We start from the raw sequence: 17,761 nt of genomic DNA on the forward strand, positions 1-17,761 counted from the left end.
CCCCATATTTCTCGAAAAGAGATAGTCTTTCCATTGCCTACCCCCTTTTTTAAAAAAAATTTTTAAAAAAATCCCATGTTCAATTTCCATTGACGCTATACAGTCCCACCCTGTTTAAATCCTTTGACGCTATACAGTCCCCTATTCCCATGATCAATTCCCCTTGACGCTCAACAGTCCCACGATTTTTCTCCATGTTAATTTCCCTTGACGCTATATGTTCCCACGATTTTTCTCCATGTTAAATTTCCCTTGACGCTATATGTTCCCAGGGGTGTTTTTAATGCTAAGTCCCATTGACGCTCTAGTATCCCCATTCACTACTTTCGTCTGCTGTTTATTCTTTGTTTGCTTATGTCCTTCTCACTGAAACATGTAGGAGTCATGAATCTCTCTTGGCTATTGAAGTTGGTGGGAAATTGTTATAGTATTTGCGCCATTATAAACTTTATATATATATATATATATATATATATATATATATATATATATATATATATATATATATATATATATAATCAACTAAGATAACATTATCAGTACCAATTTAGTTTTATCTTCATCATACAGATAAACTTCCAAAAGGACTGAAAAATGGTGACGATCTACCATCTTTGGACAAACGCATTCAATTTCTGACATCGTCGGATCATCTGAAAATACATGCGATTGGACCTGGCAACACGAGAATCACCTTAAAGCAAATTGTGAAAGATCATACAAAATATGAAAATGGTGAAGGGACACAAATTGTCCGCTTGGCTGACACTGAAGGATGGAATGACAGTGACGCAAATATGAAACCATTTATTGTGATCTATACTATGAGTTCAATGGACATTTCAAAGGTTAATATCTCATTTACAAGTATCGATAACGATTTTGAATGCCTTTTTTGCAGATTATTTTTACATAATTCAATATTTTTAACTAACAGCTCAGTTATATATTCTTCTTGAAGACAGTTCATTTACAGCATTTTAACTTCGGGTAATTATTCCTTTTCATGTTTTATAAACTGACAGAACTGCCAGCAAAATATTTAATTGGCATTAACATATCCGTTACAAATCAATCATATATCCCTTTTTCAACGCTCTTGCTTTTGCAGTTTAAAGGTTCAGAGGGACGACAGTGGCTCAAAGACAGATTTCAATGTTGCAATCCAATATTTTTCATTCGCGACAGAAAGAATGACAGGAAAGACGACATTATAGCTTATTTGCAAAGTGTACTGGAGGATGATTTCAAGATGCACAACATGAGAATGACCGTCATTTTTCAAAGCGAACAAGACACTTTACCTACAGCATTGAGTCAAATTTTGGAGGAAATGTGTGTCAAAGCATTTGTCAGCATTGAAAAGTACATTTTTAGTATCACAAAAGTTTCAAATCTGAGAGGTAATATATCGATTACCTTAGATGAATTGTTCGAAGACTTTAAGATTCCGATACAGCGCATGCTGCAAGATGAAGATCTATTTGAAATATGCATCCAGGAAGCAAACAGGAATAGAGGCCCCGTCGTATCTTCTTTTAGTTTGTGCTTAGCAGATCGTATTGCAATTCTGCTCGCGTCTAAATTAGTCCCGATATTTAAGATACCAGGACCCGCCATTCATTCTTTCATGTACGCTAGCAAGTTAAGAGAGGAAACTAAAGATATTCTGCTGAACCTAAAGGACCTAGAAATCGTTCTGGAAACCCTCTGCAAAGAAAGAGGAACCAAATCAACTCTTATTTTGTCTAAAAGAGAGAAAGATTCCGATGGAAAATTGAGTGAATCGAACTTGAAGGCAGCACATACAGAAACGCAAAGGGCAGTTGTGAACGCTGTTGTAGATGAGTTATTAAACAAGCTAAAGAAGCCGATAACGTCAGTCATTAAAGATATCATGAATGCTCAACCAGCACTACGGACATTGAAAAGATTACATTTTGAGCTGGAAGGAGTCCTAAAGGAGACGAGTATGCATCTCTGCACAGACAGTGAGTTAAAAGAGGAGTCGTCAAAAGATCCGAATGAAAGATGGAAGCAAGCCCTCAATAAAAAGTATGTGACCGTGCGCTAATTTATGTTTCTTTGTGAGCTTCATTTTTCTTCACTTGTGCAACAACCTGTAGCAACATAACATTTAAAATGATGTGTGCATTTTCTGTTGTGACACTTTTTCTTGACGCCACACTAACCTGCAAACAATATCATACTTTGTCTTATCGGTAGCAAAATAAATAGCGAGTTATTTGTTATATATTTAAAAACGCAGCATACTGTATAGATTCTTATGAATAAAAATGATACATTGGTTTCTTTCATGAAACGTTAGGATCATATGGCAGCATATCAAAGGCTAAGTATATCACATAATATGTTTGGCACTTGAAGAGATTAAAATGTACCACGGTGATATATATTTGTCCAGTTTTCCAAGGCATGCAAATATATTGGACTTCTGTATGGAAACTAGTTAGTGATGCCCGATATATGTGCTCTACGAATGGTCTGGTTGAAACAAAGTTGTAATTCGGATCTTTATTGAGTCTTTAATGTTTGATAAATTGATGCCTTTTACAACAATATTTTTGGAGAATTTTGTCTTCACAAGATATGTTTATTATACTTGTCCACTAGATAATAGTGGTATTTAAGAACGTTAATATAAATTAAGTTCCATGATGCAATAAAAATAATCACCTCAAGCAGTTGAATGCCATCGTATTCACTAATTTGATTTTAATTGACTTATGTGTGCCTTTTTATATCTGTGTGATTGTGTCGTTTCTATTTCAGGTTGAAGGGTGTTAAGTTTGCAACAGGGATGGTGTTTGGAAAATTCTGCATCTTCATACATGACTCCGAAATGAAAGAACCCGACGATGCTATCAAGGAGAAGATTAAGAAGGTTTTGTCCACGTTTCCATATGAATATGAAGTAAAAATCACCGATGTACCACAAGGATTCGCCAATGGACATGAGGTTAAGGATGCGCAGCAAAGTGTGCTTGGCACTTTCAAAATGGGCATGCACTGCAGATCTAAGGGAATGAGAGGAACAATTGGTCTTTTTCTAAAAGAGGAAAGTGAAGAAAACAACATTTTCTTTGTCACCAGCGCACACTTAGTTCCGAAACAAGGGCAGGAAGTACAGGCGTGTACGGGAGGACATAATTGGGTTAATCTAGGCAAAGCAAGATTAGTCATACCAACACATGAAGACCTAATTGATATTGCTGCTGTTGAAGTTATGGAAGCAATGAGACCTTTATGTTCCCTAGCAATTGAAGACGAGCGAAATCGTATCGTTAGAGCAAAGGTGTTTGATGCCAGGGAGGAATGTTCAAAACTTCTGAAAACCAGAGTATACAAAAAGGGAGCCGAAACTGGGGAGACTAAGGGCATAATTGCATCAGTATGCGATCCAAATCATCTTTATGTAAGCCCCCCACAAGGTTCGGGGTTAAGCTTTGCCGAAGAAGGGGACAGTGGGGCTATTGTGTGTTTTAATACCAAAGATAGAGAGACTCGGTTACTGTCAATGATAATGGGCCAACATAATAGTAGGCCAAAAACAGTTATGGATAGTGAAACCTTGTATGTCAGGTTACCTGACATTCAGGAGAGTGCAGAAGGTGGAATGGAACAATCAACAGATGAACAACTCATCTTCACGACATTACTGTGCACGGGACTTGAAAGGTTGAAAGCAAAGGAATTAGATTTGAAAATTTGAGAAAAATATATACCTTACAAAAGAACGAGAAGATTGTTTCTAGTACCCACATCATCACGAATCACCATTGCATTAACTGTTATTTAGTTATCGCCTTGCAGCGTGGCTGTCTGAAACTGTTATTTAGTTATCGCCTTGCAGCGTGGCTGTCTGAAAATGTTATTTAGTTAACGCCTTGCAGCGTGGCTGTCTGAAAATGTTATTTAGTTATCGCCTTGCAGCGTGGCTGTCTGAAAATGTTATTTAGTTAACGCCTTGCAGCGTGGCTGTCTGAAAATGTTAAATTCTATTGGTAGAAGCCACGATACAGTGCAATAGCAAAGTTTTGAAAGTTTCTTGGACTCAAACGGACCTTCAAATACGTGACTGTAATGTTTTATGCAATCAGTAGCATCATCATTTTTGTAAGTAAAAATGTATTTCATTATGATCGTTCTATTCAAGTCAGACTGCATAATTTCACCCATTGGCAATTGTAAATGGCTCCCGAATGCCAGTGTCTTTAAAAAAGAAATAACCAAAACCAAAAAGTTCAAACATGTACATTGTATTATATAGACAAATCGTATTTCACCCAATAAGAATACGTCTAACAGAAAAAACGCGGTTTTTAAACATACTCTTCGGGATAAGGTGGCGCTCTACAGTTTTGTATTTTGCATAGGGTTTATAAAGAAAAAGAATATCCCCGGTTTTCTCACTGGTTATACTGGCTATTTAAAAAAGACATTGCACATCTTAGGTATTGCTCGACGAACTTATAATTCCATTTATTTTGGTGTATGATTGATATATGTAATATGGCTTATAGAATATGGCCTTACTGCAGGTGTGTACGTTTCAAAAACTGCTAGCTCAGTTTGGTCATCTTCACTTTCTGGACTTCAGAGGTAAATTGTAAATAAAATAGCCGTTAACGTTTTTAACATTTTATACATGTGGTGATTCGTTCATTGCACCTTCAGAAACTAGACTAGTCTGGCAAAATTAGTTTTCCTATTTGTATAACTGCTAAAGATAGTGTACTTTAGACTAATTCAGGCTAACTTTTTGAACACAAGACAGCAGTAATTTTAGCTAGCTGTGCGCATAGATTATGCACAATTTCCACAAGTACAATATCTCATAAAACATTTCAGAGAATAATAGATGTATACCAACACTATCTTCACTGTGCATGTTGCAAATGTAAACAACTTCACCTTACACCCACCATTCTCTCATAAGTTCATATCTGTAGAGTTCCCGCTTAGAATAGAGACTTGTATCCTACATTGATAACGATGACGCACTGCTATACCAAGTAAGACTGTGCAACAAATGTGAGTGTTCACCAAGAGTTGCGTATGTTATTACTTTTGCTGTGAAGAGTGTCGTTATTAATATGACTAATAAATGTTTCATCCGTTTGCAAATCATAATGGACTGTGATTTGTGCCATCTTGGCAAGAAAATACCTGTTCATATTCAGAAGTGAATTTGTTGAATGTATTTGCTAATGAGAGTTTGTATGCAAAATTGAAAACGTAGCTTGCCAAAAAGTGTACTTTGGGCTTTTATGAAGCAACAATATTACAAAATAGAGTGTATATCTTTGTTTATCCCTGTATCATTAAAAAAAATATATTGACACTAGTAATTTTGTACTTGTGTGCAGCCATTAAATGTGAAAAATGATCATGGTAAATGTCCAGTAAATTAGGGTAATCGAATATAGTTTTACATTTGCATAGTAACATATATATATATATATATATATATATATATATATATATATATATATATATATATATATATATATATATATATATATATATATATATATATATATATATATATATATATATATTAGTTCTGTTATTTATTGCCTTTTTTATTTCATATCTTTTCTCGAAATATTGTAACATGCAGTTCTTGGGTGGAATTATTTTTAATCATCTTTTAAATATGAAGTATGATGCATTAGAAAACAGTTTTACGCACAAAAACTCTGAAAGTAAAAGTGAATATATTACTTGAGCCTTGAATGTTTAGTTTAACTATTTTCGTCTTTAACCAATACAAATTAATTAATAACTTCCCAAAGACTTCCTGGCCAAGATATTGTGACAAATGTATTAAGGGATAACAATTCGTGTATGTATATATTCTTATGGTTAAATTTGTTAAGGATGAAATGATAACAAAGTGTGATTAAATTATTTGTTGCAATTTTGTTTAAATCTCCTTACATCTACTTAAAACGTAGGTGTGTTTTGTTTCTATCCGAAAACGTCGCTGTTTACACTTACGTCATACAACAATTGAGACGTTTATGAACTGCGTAGATCATTAAACAGGTGTGAGTTTGAAGTCGATGAATTCTACCGGCAGATATCAGTCAACTAGTGCATAACATGTAGAAGAACTTATTAAGGTCCGTAATATGGCAAAGGTACGTGAATAAACATATCAAATATTTATATTTTGTTTGTCTTTCCAGTCAGAGTAGTCAAAATAATAATTTGTTTATAACTCTATTTTGTGCCCTACCATAACGTACCCATAACATTTCGAAAGCAATGGTCATCATTTTGTGGATCATAAAACGTAGCATTGCCAGACTGTCTTAAGTAACAGCAACCTTGAAAGATACAATAACAGAGCTCTTTGTTACTGTGTAATTGTTTGGATCACATTGCCCAACTCGATTTATAAATTATCATTTGTAATAGTTGCTCTACCATGCGTGGATGCGACAAAGGGACGAGTGATAAACTTTTTATTCCACTCAGTATGTACTTATAATCACTGATCTACGCATCATGACCTAGGCGTGAATGAAAGTTTTATTGCATCTGGGATAGAAGGAATTTACTTGGTACAGGTGAGTAAGACACCTTTCCAGTTTTACTACGTAAGAAAAAATTTACATTTTTCATTAGTTTCCACATGTTGTTCTACTTCTTCTAAAAGTGTCTCGTCTTTATATTTAAACATCAGCATGACTGTTACTATTGTGTTTGAAATATTTAAATTTATTACAGAATTGTTATGTTCTTGAATAGCCGGCATATTTAAAATCTCTTGAAAGAACTCTACAACACAAATCGACTTTTGTTGAACATATGTAGTATCATTGTTCGGTAAGCTCATCTTCACGTGATGAACATAATACGTATCTAGATTCACATGAATGCGTCAACAACAGCGAAATCAGACTCGTATACTTCATCCAGCTATAAGAGAAAAATGACACTAGACGTAGTAGGATTGGATGAGTTCTTTGATGAATTTGATGATAATATGATAAATTCGTGAGTTGAGTCAAAAAATCTAAATTCCGATGTTCTTTTCGTTGATTCTTACTTGAAGAAAGTATCCCATTACGACTTTTGTCACTTCCTTATGGTTTGGTTTTAGCATCGTCTGATGTTTATTGTTTATGTAAGTCACTTGTCATCGAGTCGTCATTAAGCTCTTTCAGAGACTTATAAATATTGCCTGAACAATGTAACAGCATGAAGTTATTTCTGTAAAGGCTGAATCAAAGTATCATTGTAGTGTTCGTTCATCCTGCATTCGAATACTGGTTTGACCTTGAACCTCGTCTGTTCTTGCTATCTCTCTGATTATCACTGTTTTTGTGAAAGAACTGTTGCTAGATTCACCCCTTAAAGTTAACTGTAAATTTAATTCTATCAAAGGACTAAAAAGATTCTTTAATTTCCTTGTAACATTGCTCTCCTATGCCTTACCTACAAAGGCAAACCCACATGTATGAATTCTTTTCTTGGTACTTTCGTTTAAGAATACACAGAACGATTGGAAGGCGTGGTCAAACCTATGCTCCATATGGTTGCTAATGTAATTCGAAATCGTCTCCTTTCTACTCCTGTAATAAATTTCCTATCGTCCTTTGCCTGTTTGAGAAAATAATCCAAGAAGATATATATACATATATTGCATCCAGCTATAAGGGGATATATATATATATATATATATATATATATATATATATATATATATATATATATATATATATATATATATATATATATCTGACCCGTATTAATAATAAATAATCCATGTTTTGTATGTGTGTGCGAATTGATGGTTGTGCAATTGTCTGTGCTAGATAGCAAGATAGGTAGATAGATAACTGCAGTGAAACATGAATTACATTATGAAGTTAGCTATATACTAGAATGTTTCTTCAGTCAGCCACGATCGCTAATGTTTAGCGGCACGTTACTGTTCATAAACACAGAATTTGAAGACCACATACGAGTATACTCAAGCGCAAAGTCTTGCGTACGATGAGACTCCTTAAGTACATGGATAGTTTTAATAGACATCGAGGTCAAATACTGCCTTTATAACGAGGTGTGTGCACGGATTATGCTTGTTTGGTGACGGATGGTGAAAGCAGGAATTAAATAATCTAGCATTCGGGACATGATAATTAACAGGCACGTAGCGATATAAACTAGAGGTCGGATGGCGAAAAAGCGAGTAAGCGCTGTAATGAAATCAGGGATTATCCTTTTTCAGAAATAGATCCGGTACATTTTACAAGTGCATGATATTTTTTCCTGCCATTAATGTAGTCGGCACATGTGTACCACGTCAGACAATTACGATCCCTCACAACCTCTTGTAGAATTTACCTACGAGAATAGTTCGACTCTCTTATAAAAGGAGCATTTAGTTTAGTCAGTCTTCTTTGTTAAAGTCGTATATAGCACAAATACAACAACAACAGCATCAATAACATATAACTGCTACTACCTGAAGACTGATGTTCCACTTTGTACTAGGAATAGATAAAGGATAAAAGTACCTCTATATATTTTGTCTGGTATCAAAACTGATATATGCTTAAACGTCTTCGTAAATGAGATACAGTTCTACTTCTAGCGTGTTTTTCTTAAGTTCTTTCGTTCGTTCACCAAAATTAGGATATTCATGGGCCACCTACTCACATTAACATTCAAGTCCATTCAGCCGTCTGTTCCCCACCCAGGGGCTTCGAGTGGCCGAGTGGTCTTAAAGCGCTCGCCGTTCCGGATCACTGCTATCTCACCCCCGTCTGCGTGTGTTCGAGTCTTAGGCTCGGTTAACGTGGGTACGCGAGAAAGCTTGCCAGTAGCTTCTCGTGGGTCGGTGGTTCTTCCACGGGTTCTCCAGGGTTCTTCCTCCACCACTTATACTGGCCGCCATGTATAGCCTATCTTGAGTTGAATATTGGCGTTAAACCCAACAACAATAACAACAACAACAACATCTGTCATCCACCCATTAATAAAGCTATCAAGTAATAGATTAACATTCTGGCTTTACTAAACCCATGTCAAGTACTTAGACGTTTCGATCTTAACTTTATAGCTTCGGCCTCTTGTCCCTTTTGAATACGTCTCTGTGGGCAAGGATTGACCCAGGGCAAACGGCTGTTGGGCATATCTTTTCATGCTCATTAAATAGGTATGCTCTGTTTTATACGAAGTTCATGTTGTTATGCCATCTGGTGCTGAGACTATGTTACCTGGTTTTAAAAGTAAAGGTCACGTGATCGCTTGTAGTCTAGTTTAAAGGTATTAATAATTTCGACATACGAGCTGCAACAGGCATGCCGCCCGGTTCCGGTAGGGGAAAACATTTGATTTACTCACGTCTGATCTTTCATCTTGCCTTACAAGTATCTAACCTCGTCATTATAGAACTTCTCAAAATGAATCTTGGAAAATACTGGGGATAAATTTCAACATGTTATCGGTTATAAAAAGTTAGCTTTAAGACAACAATAGCAGGATAGAAGGATTTCCTTCACTCACAACGACAAAGGTCTACAAGGATAAAACTGAGGCAAACACGGACTCAAATGAGTCAGATAGCGGTGTTTGATTGGTGAAATGCCAGGGAAGATGTCATGTCGAAATAATCAATACACACTTAATAGTTTCGCGCGTATGTGTAAATATGCATGACTTCAGTATTCAAAAGTGTAATGAATACTGTATATCCTTTTGTTTTCTTTCAGTTTTACACTGCTCCCAATTATACATCAGACTGTATTCACTTTACATGGAGAGTCTGAATAATTTCTACAAGATTCTGATAATTATTTGTGTCTTCGTATGTTTCAATGGAACTGTGTTTAGCTATCGGTTTAGTGACGAGAACAGAATAATGGAAATGATTGTAAGGATGGGATCTAGATAGTGTAGAATCTGTTACCCAGGGTCTAAGTTTGTTGGGTGTATGGATGGACCTAGATCAACTATCAGTTACCCATTACATATCCATACAATAACTGGGTAGGGATGTCAATAGTTTCTAAGTGTAAACCCTACGACTAAGTCCATGGGGAAGGGGACTGAATAATGAACAAGTGAATAATTGATTAAAAAGCGAGATGAAGGGTTTTGATTCTCACTAGACTGATGGTAGGTAGCGATTGGGTTTTTAGAGCCATTTGTCCCAAAAAGAAAAAAATTCTTATGTATTTGTAGTGTGTACCTTTTCACCGTGAAATCTTTGAACCAAGGAGACAAATACAGGTAGATATGGTATATGATCGAAAATTTAAAAAACTAATTTATGTTGTTATTTTTGGAGACAGCAATCATTCTGTATAGCAGATTGTTAAGCAAACCCAAAACTATTCAATGTCAAGAACATAATTAACTTAATGATATATAATTATATTTAAATACATAATTCCCATAGGCTACCGTTCTTTACCCCAAACCATGTAAATGTATCAAATAATGTATATTTCGTTCAAAGCATTTGACATCATAGGCCCTTTGATCATGAGGCAATAAATAACAGCGGGTTGAGTTGCTCTGCACAATGAATTATGAAGAAAGTTGTGAGTCTTTATATCTCTAGTATGTTTGGCCATACAGTGTGTCAAAAGTCTTAGTCAGCGTCTGACAGTTGTGAAACACCTGAATTAGACTAGAGTAAAAAATTTCCCATATAGGTAAGGCTCAATAATAGCTGTAATTGTTATACCATAAAAACTAATTCAAGTTTACTAAGAAACCGTTCACACCGGCATATTGATATACTATTTACTGTATATATCTAGATTATGTTAAGACATTTGTTTCCTTTGACAATGCTCATTAGGAGCATAATTGAACGAAACAATTCAACTACTTAGAAGAATTCGTTTGCAGTATAGATCACGACTGACCGGTATTTCTTGCTTAAATGACGAGACTATAGTCTCAAACGGATTTGTTGACTCGGACAGATTGCATCTAGATTCATTCTAAATATGGCACATATCGAGGAAGGTTGCTTGATTAGACCATCTGGATATCTTGCTTTGCAGCAATTCTAAATTTCCGGTGATTTCCATAGACCGCTCACATCCATCAATTAAGATACTGCCAAGTACACACACATTTCGAAAATAACAAAACTATTGTTCGAACTACTTGAGACTTTTTATTTAAAGTTAGTTTGCAACACAATTATGATCCCATGTTACTGTACAATATGCCATCAATCTTTGTAGGAATATATAAAATTACCATCATTCGTTGAAACAAAAGCTAAGGCGCTTATATGCATTCATGTAAAAACTTAATATTTAGCGTTGACTCATGCAAGTAAGCGCTTAGGAATATGTGAGAGAGCTTCTCCGGCAGGTTGTTTGTGTATAAACTACTGTGTTTTACCATGTTCTACTCCAGTTTTCTAATCCATGTGATTATGACACGTTTATGCTGAAATACACGGTACGTAATGTCATCTAAATACAAATTTGAAAAATATTTACACATGCATAAATATCAGACGTTGGGTAATACACAGGATTGGCATATAGCTTAGCTCTGATATAAGCTTTGTAATTAGTAATTAGTAAGGACCTTAGAAAGAAAACTTAAACTTGAATCCACAACCCCAAAGAAATTTAAATAATTCAACTGAGAACGGGCCTCTTCGAAACTATATTTAAACGACGAATATTTTCCAGTGTACAGGTGGCTAAGTGCGTTGCAGCGTTCTATATCTCTCGTCGATCGCCGGAACTAGTAGGTCAAAATAATGTTGTAAAGTGTAAGAGAATTTTAATGATGTTACGAAAGACACGTTTGAATTGAAACGTTTATTTTACAATTTGGATCATATTAACCTTTTCTCTACTGTAGCTTCTGACGGTTATATAAAGTTCAAATTTTCACGATGAGTGAGATCAGGACATATTCGGGTGAGCACGTGACATTTTATGATTCGAAAACATTTGCTTCATTGCCATCACACAAATACTACTACATCGGCTATTTATTTCATTCCTATTTTGTAATAAATAAAGATATATGAAATTGTTTCCCATTACTTCTGGACATATCTGGCTGTGACTTCCATTCCATCTAATGTTATGATTGTCGTAGCTTTGTTTATTACTTAACATACTTTGGACTCTTCTCGTAAGTATTATCATCTCATCAGCCAGTTGTCTCTCATGTGTCTTTGCTGTAGAATATATTTTTCGACATCCGCAGTAGTTCCTTTAGTAGAAACTCGAACTCGTAATCCAAGAGTCGTGGGTACGATATTCGCCAAAGCCTGCCCGAGTCTACTACCTCGACGTGTGTTTGGGAAAGGTACGTAGTTTCTGATTCCTGGGCAACATACAGATAAAAAGCTGAAAGTACCATTGGAGACAAAACGAAACAACTCTAAATGTGAATATGCTAGTAGCAGATGGATTGGTAGCAAGTTCACGAAACTGCTAGCGTCTACATGTTTCTTTAAAGTTCATGCACATATTTAAGCGATCTATACTGTCGCACAGACTCCATACAAATATATTAAAGATAGTAAGAGAAAGCGAATAATGGGAGGGACAAACTATGGGATTAATAAGGTCGACATACCATGTAAAATATCACATCAGTTTATCTATAATATGTTCCTTACAGTCTTTACCAGTTCTAGTCCATATAGCATGATTGAAAAACTTTATGACTTATCAGAAGACAAAAAGCAGCAGAGGGGCGAATCCTACAAACTTTAGAAGGTTCCAAATGCCGAAATAACACTTCCTAAAAAAAGGGTTTAATGACCTAAATCAGCATAGACTAACCATCGAGGAACTCTTCCTCAAAAGTTAGTCCACGCTATTTCTGCTTGAAAAACTCATCAACGGTGTTGGATTACAACAAATGAACCAACTTGTTGTCGCGCCCCCTCTGCTGCTAATTAATTAAAAAATTATTTTATCATAATATGGTGCATCCGGAATCTTACACAGCTAGGCTAGCTAGAGAGCGACTAGAAGCAATCAAACATTTTATTCCTGTCAGAGATGAGTTCAGAAAAAACTTACAGGCGCGGCAGAAAGCACAAGCTGAGTACGCAGCGGAAACGGAAGTTATTTAATCCCGTCACTGCGGTTACTGGAAAGGTCTTAACTGCTATTAGGGGGCCTGAGAAGGAAGAGGGGGAGAAGGAAGAGAGTCTTATTCATGTATTAAAACAGACTGCTGAAAAAATATCTGCCGCACAACCTCAATTTGAAGGTGCTGTTGGTAAAACTCCAAAAGAGGAGAAAAAAGGAATCGATTTTAGGGAGAAATTTACCTAAGAAGGAATAAAAACAATGAACAAAATTCAACCAATGAAACATAATGAAATGCTCGAGTTTGGTGCGTTTGCTGCTTCAAGTTATGATTCAAGAACGAGATTTTTAAAACCCGAACATGTTGAAGGTGTAAGTCGTGATGAATGGATTGATTGGGTGTATAAAATAAACCGAAATATTGGTCGAATAAACAAACGAGAATCATTTTATAAGACATATTTATCAGGAATATACAAATATGATGAAATGATGCAAGAACAACAAGAACGAGAACAACAACAAAAAGAAAGGGAACTAAGAGAGCAAGAAAAAGAAAGGAAACAAAGAGAGCAAGAAAGATGACAAAAACGAGAACAAAGAGAACAAAACCGATAACAACAACGAGAACAAAGAGAGCAAGAAAAACGACGAAAACAAGAACAAAGAGAGCAAGAAAAACAACAAAAACAACAACAAAAACAAAAACGAAAACAACACCAGGAAGACCCTTCCTATCAACTTCCTCCTCCATTGCAACAAACAGAAAAAGAGATGTATTATCCATCTGAAGGAGAAGAAATGCCTTACGATACACTTTCCCCTCCAGGAAAAGAATCTAGTGCTACTGGTAGTGGTTTGGGAAATAATTTTGTTTGTCCTGATAACATCCTCACTGACGTACAACGGTTACAGGTTCTCATAGGAGGGAAACGTGCCGGAAATAACTCACCAGAAATAATTAATGAAGCAGCTGATATCTGTCGACGATTATTTCAAGGTGGTATCATGGATGTCGGTGTTTACCAACAATTTATTGACGAGCTCGTTGATGATTATCATAGTGACTAGTTGTTAAACAATAGCAAATATAATAAAATGATCATGTATAATAGACATTATAGACCCGTACAGGTCAGAGCAGTAAACTCACGATTACCAATCTATAGAGCAACTTACGGAGATGGACTTGGTGATGTTGTTCAGGGGTTATGCGCGGGGTTAGCACCAAAAGCGGGACCTCTTGCAAAACAATTATCGATGAAAGCTCTAATTTTGTTGGTGGTGAAAAAGCTCCTGGTGCAATTGTTGATGTTGCTGGTAAGGCATTCTCGGCAATCAAGGAAAGACTAGCACGATTAATAAGACGAAAATCACCACCAGTAAAATTATCTAGCACTGCGGATATGCCCGCAAATGTCAGTAAAGTAGTAAATCAAGCTGCAAATCAGAAACTAGCAGCCTTGATAAATCAAGAGGTTAATGAAGCAGAAAAAATATTACTGCAAATTTGATAGCAGGAAGTGGACTTCGTGCCAGACAATAATTTAGATCACCATTTGGAAAATACGCAGTTACAATAAAATGTTCAAGCGCATATCCGACACAGCATTCGACGTAGATGAACCGGTCCCCAAAGATAAATCAGTGCGTGATAATCAATTTTATTCTTATGATGCAAACCAACCAAATCAACGGGGGCGTATCGAACTTGAAGTTCATGATACAAGTAGATATTTCTTGCCCGCTGAGGCGTTTGTTGAAGTAGAAGGTGAACTTGTAAAGGCGAATAATACTGCATATCATGCTAATGAGCGAGTTGGTTTTGTCAACAACGGGATTATGGCCTTGTTTGATAGCGCCACATACATGATTGATGGAAGAAATATCGAATCAATTCAGAAGGATGTCGATGTTGCTACAACAATAATTGGTCTAGCAAGATATTCTGATGATTACACAAGATCGGCTGGTCCATCAATGATGTTTGCTAAGGATATTAACAACAACGCTGATCATAATCAATATATTTGGTTACAAACACCAGGAGGTACTGCAGCCGATCCACAACCAGCTACCCCTGGATACGAAGACAGACCAGCTGGTGCATTTGATATTATAAAAGGTATTAATAGAAATCACAACTTTGGATTTGCAACACGCCGAACAATGTTAAAGACAATAGATAAAAACCGTTTTTCGTGCGCGATTCCACTGTCTCACATCTTCGGATTTTGCAGAGATATTAGAAGGGTCATCTTTGGAGCTAAACACACAGTTGTGCTCGTAAGAAAAGGTGATGATAATGATGCGATCTGGCGAGGGGCTGGTGTTGCTGATGATGGTATGGTAAATATAACAAAACTCTCACTGTGGATGCCGGTATTAACTCCATCAGTTACACAAGAACCGCAATTACTCTCTTTTATGAATCAAGGTGGTAAATCATTGCTACCATGGCTCACAGTAACCACAGACCCGTCCAAAGTTCCGTCAAGGGTATATTTACCTGGCATATAGCATCACAACAAGGTGTTTCTGCGCCAAGACATATTTTTGTTGCGCTGCAAAATAAAGATCGGTTGAATAGTCAGGAACGTTCTCATATGATATTTGACAACTTCGACGTTACCGAGGTTTCGTTGAGAATAAACGGACAACAAGAACCATCCGAAGATATATCATTAAGTTTCACACATAATCATGTGGCACGCGCATATCATCGTTTGCTGACATTCCTGGCACGTAATATAAATATAGATAATCAGCTGCAAATATCACAGTTTGATTTTACAAACCTGTATCCGATTTATTACTTTCCGCTGGAGCATCTTGATTTATCCAAGCAATCTGTCGTTAATATACTTTTCCGAGAGCTTGTGTTAATAACCCGCCAGCTGGTGCCGACGCTGGTTACAGAGCAATCGCGGTCATACTCAGTGACAAAGCAATGTTACTTGAAGGTGCTAGTGGTCGAATGAGAGTCGTTGATGCACCAGTGGAAAACATGTAGACAATTAGACCAACCGTGTTTATTATAAAATGTCATATAGTCATGTTAATGTCACTCTGACTCCGTTCAGGTGAAAAAATAACAATCAAAACACGCGAGTGCATGCGGGACAACGATAACACTAAAACGAGAACAAATTGCTAGTGGCGGACCAAATAAACTATCGCTGACTAAAACTCAACTAAAACATTTCAATAAAGCGCAGCAAGCAAAAACCGGAGTTCAACTTGATTTTGCTCCAAGAGCCATCAGCGACATAATTAAAACCGGTGGTTTATTTCCACTTCTCGTAGCAATACCAGCGCTGTTGGAACCGCTGCTGGAATGGCATTAAAGAAAGCAACTGGAAAATGATATAAAAAAAGGGATCGGGTCTGAGACTTCCAGGAACTCCGCCCTCATGGTACGATTAAGGGTCTAAAACTACCGGGAACTCCACCCTCATGGTACCCCAAACGCCGTTGACGCCGATGTCAAATTTTGATTTACTCGATGCTGCTAAACAATTAAATATAACAAATTTCAGAGGTGTTTTTATGCGAGATCAGTTATCGAACCAACCGAGCACCAACGAAGCAGGAATCATTAATCTCGATAACAGCGATGGTCTGGGAACTCATTGGGTTGCTTACGCGATACATCCACGTGGAATTGTTTATTTCGATTCGTATAGGTTAGCATGGCCAGTTGAATTTCTAAAATAAGTACAAAGTACTCCATTCCCAGTTTGGTACTCAACGTTGCCAACACAAACACTAACTGATCCTCCGATATGGGGCCGTGAAGTAATTAATGTACTTGACGCGTTATCAAAATCAACCAAACCACCTCACAAAGTCGTGCACGAGTATACCACAGCAAAATTTAACATTTTAAACAATCCCTAAAGAATAATGGTTGATATTTACGGAAGATCTCTCAGTACGAGTAAAAGTAAAAAATGTGATGATGTTGATTTATCAAAATATGCGACTAAAGATGAAATCGATTATCTTTTAAACCTATCTGGGATAGACCCAGATGAGGTTGTTATTTTTCAGGATCGATATGGCAAGCTAAAAACGAGTAATATCAAATGGAATGACATAGTTCGACGAGTACTCGGTGCGGTCACGGATAACATCCTTGTGTTTACTGATAGCGGAAAAATCAGAGACTCAAGTATATCATTTACAACCATCAGAGATGAAATTCCAAAAAGCGCAGCTAATCGTTTAAAAAATACCGGTGACACAATGACAGGTGAACTCAGCATGAACGGAAATAAAATAGTTGTGTTTAGGGATCCAACATCCGACGAAGATGCCACTACGAAAAAATATGTTGACGTTAACTACAACACCGTAGACACTAAATTATCCACGTTGCGAGCCGAGTATGACGTTCACGTAAACGCGTTTACAAATCTCAATAGAAAGTTTAGAAAAATTAATGAATCCGCAGAGGAATTATTTGGTACTTCGCCCACCGCTGACATGGAACTCTCTGATATCAAAATTAACATTGATACGATTAAAAAAACACAAGAAGATGTCGTAAGTGGAATTCCTGAGATTGTTAATAAAATTAGTCTGTTTAAAGTCCCACCGGGAATTACTCCGGGGCATATTAACAACATAGTATACGCGGTATCATCTGGATTCGCAACATGGTCAAAGCAAAATAATACTATCAA

General features: G+C 36.5%; 1 protein-coding gene across 5 annotated transcripts in view; it reads left to right on the forward strand.

The window, feature by feature from the left end:
• LOC149798807 (uncharacterized) overlaps window positions 1-5,365 on the forward strand; it is a 32,784-nt gene extending 27,419 nt beyond the window's left edge. For all 5 annotated transcript variants that reach the window (XM_089957712.1, XM_089957709.1, XM_089957711.1 and 2 more), the window contains 3 exons: window positions 571-848; window positions 1,112-2,055; window positions 2,794-5,365. In XM_089957712.1, the coding sequence (XP_089813838.1) occupies window positions 571-848; window positions 1,112-2,055; window positions 2,794-3,733 (2,162 nt within the window). In that variant the 3' untranslated portion in view covers window positions 3,734-5,365. The remainder of the gene's footprint in view (window positions 1-570; window positions 849-1,111; window positions 2,056-2,793) is intronic.
• The last annotated feature ends 12,396 nt before the right edge of the window (window positions 5,366-17,761 follow it).

The sequence above is a fragment of the Sinohyriopsis cumingii genome, chromosome 5 (genome assembly GCF_028554795.1).
Source record: "Sinohyriopsis cumingii isolate HCF-2022 chromosome 5, ASM2855479v2, whole genome shotgun sequence".
Taxonomy (NCBI): domain Eukaryota; kingdom Metazoa; phylum Mollusca; class Bivalvia; order Unionida; family Unionidae; genus Sinohyriopsis; species Sinohyriopsis cumingii.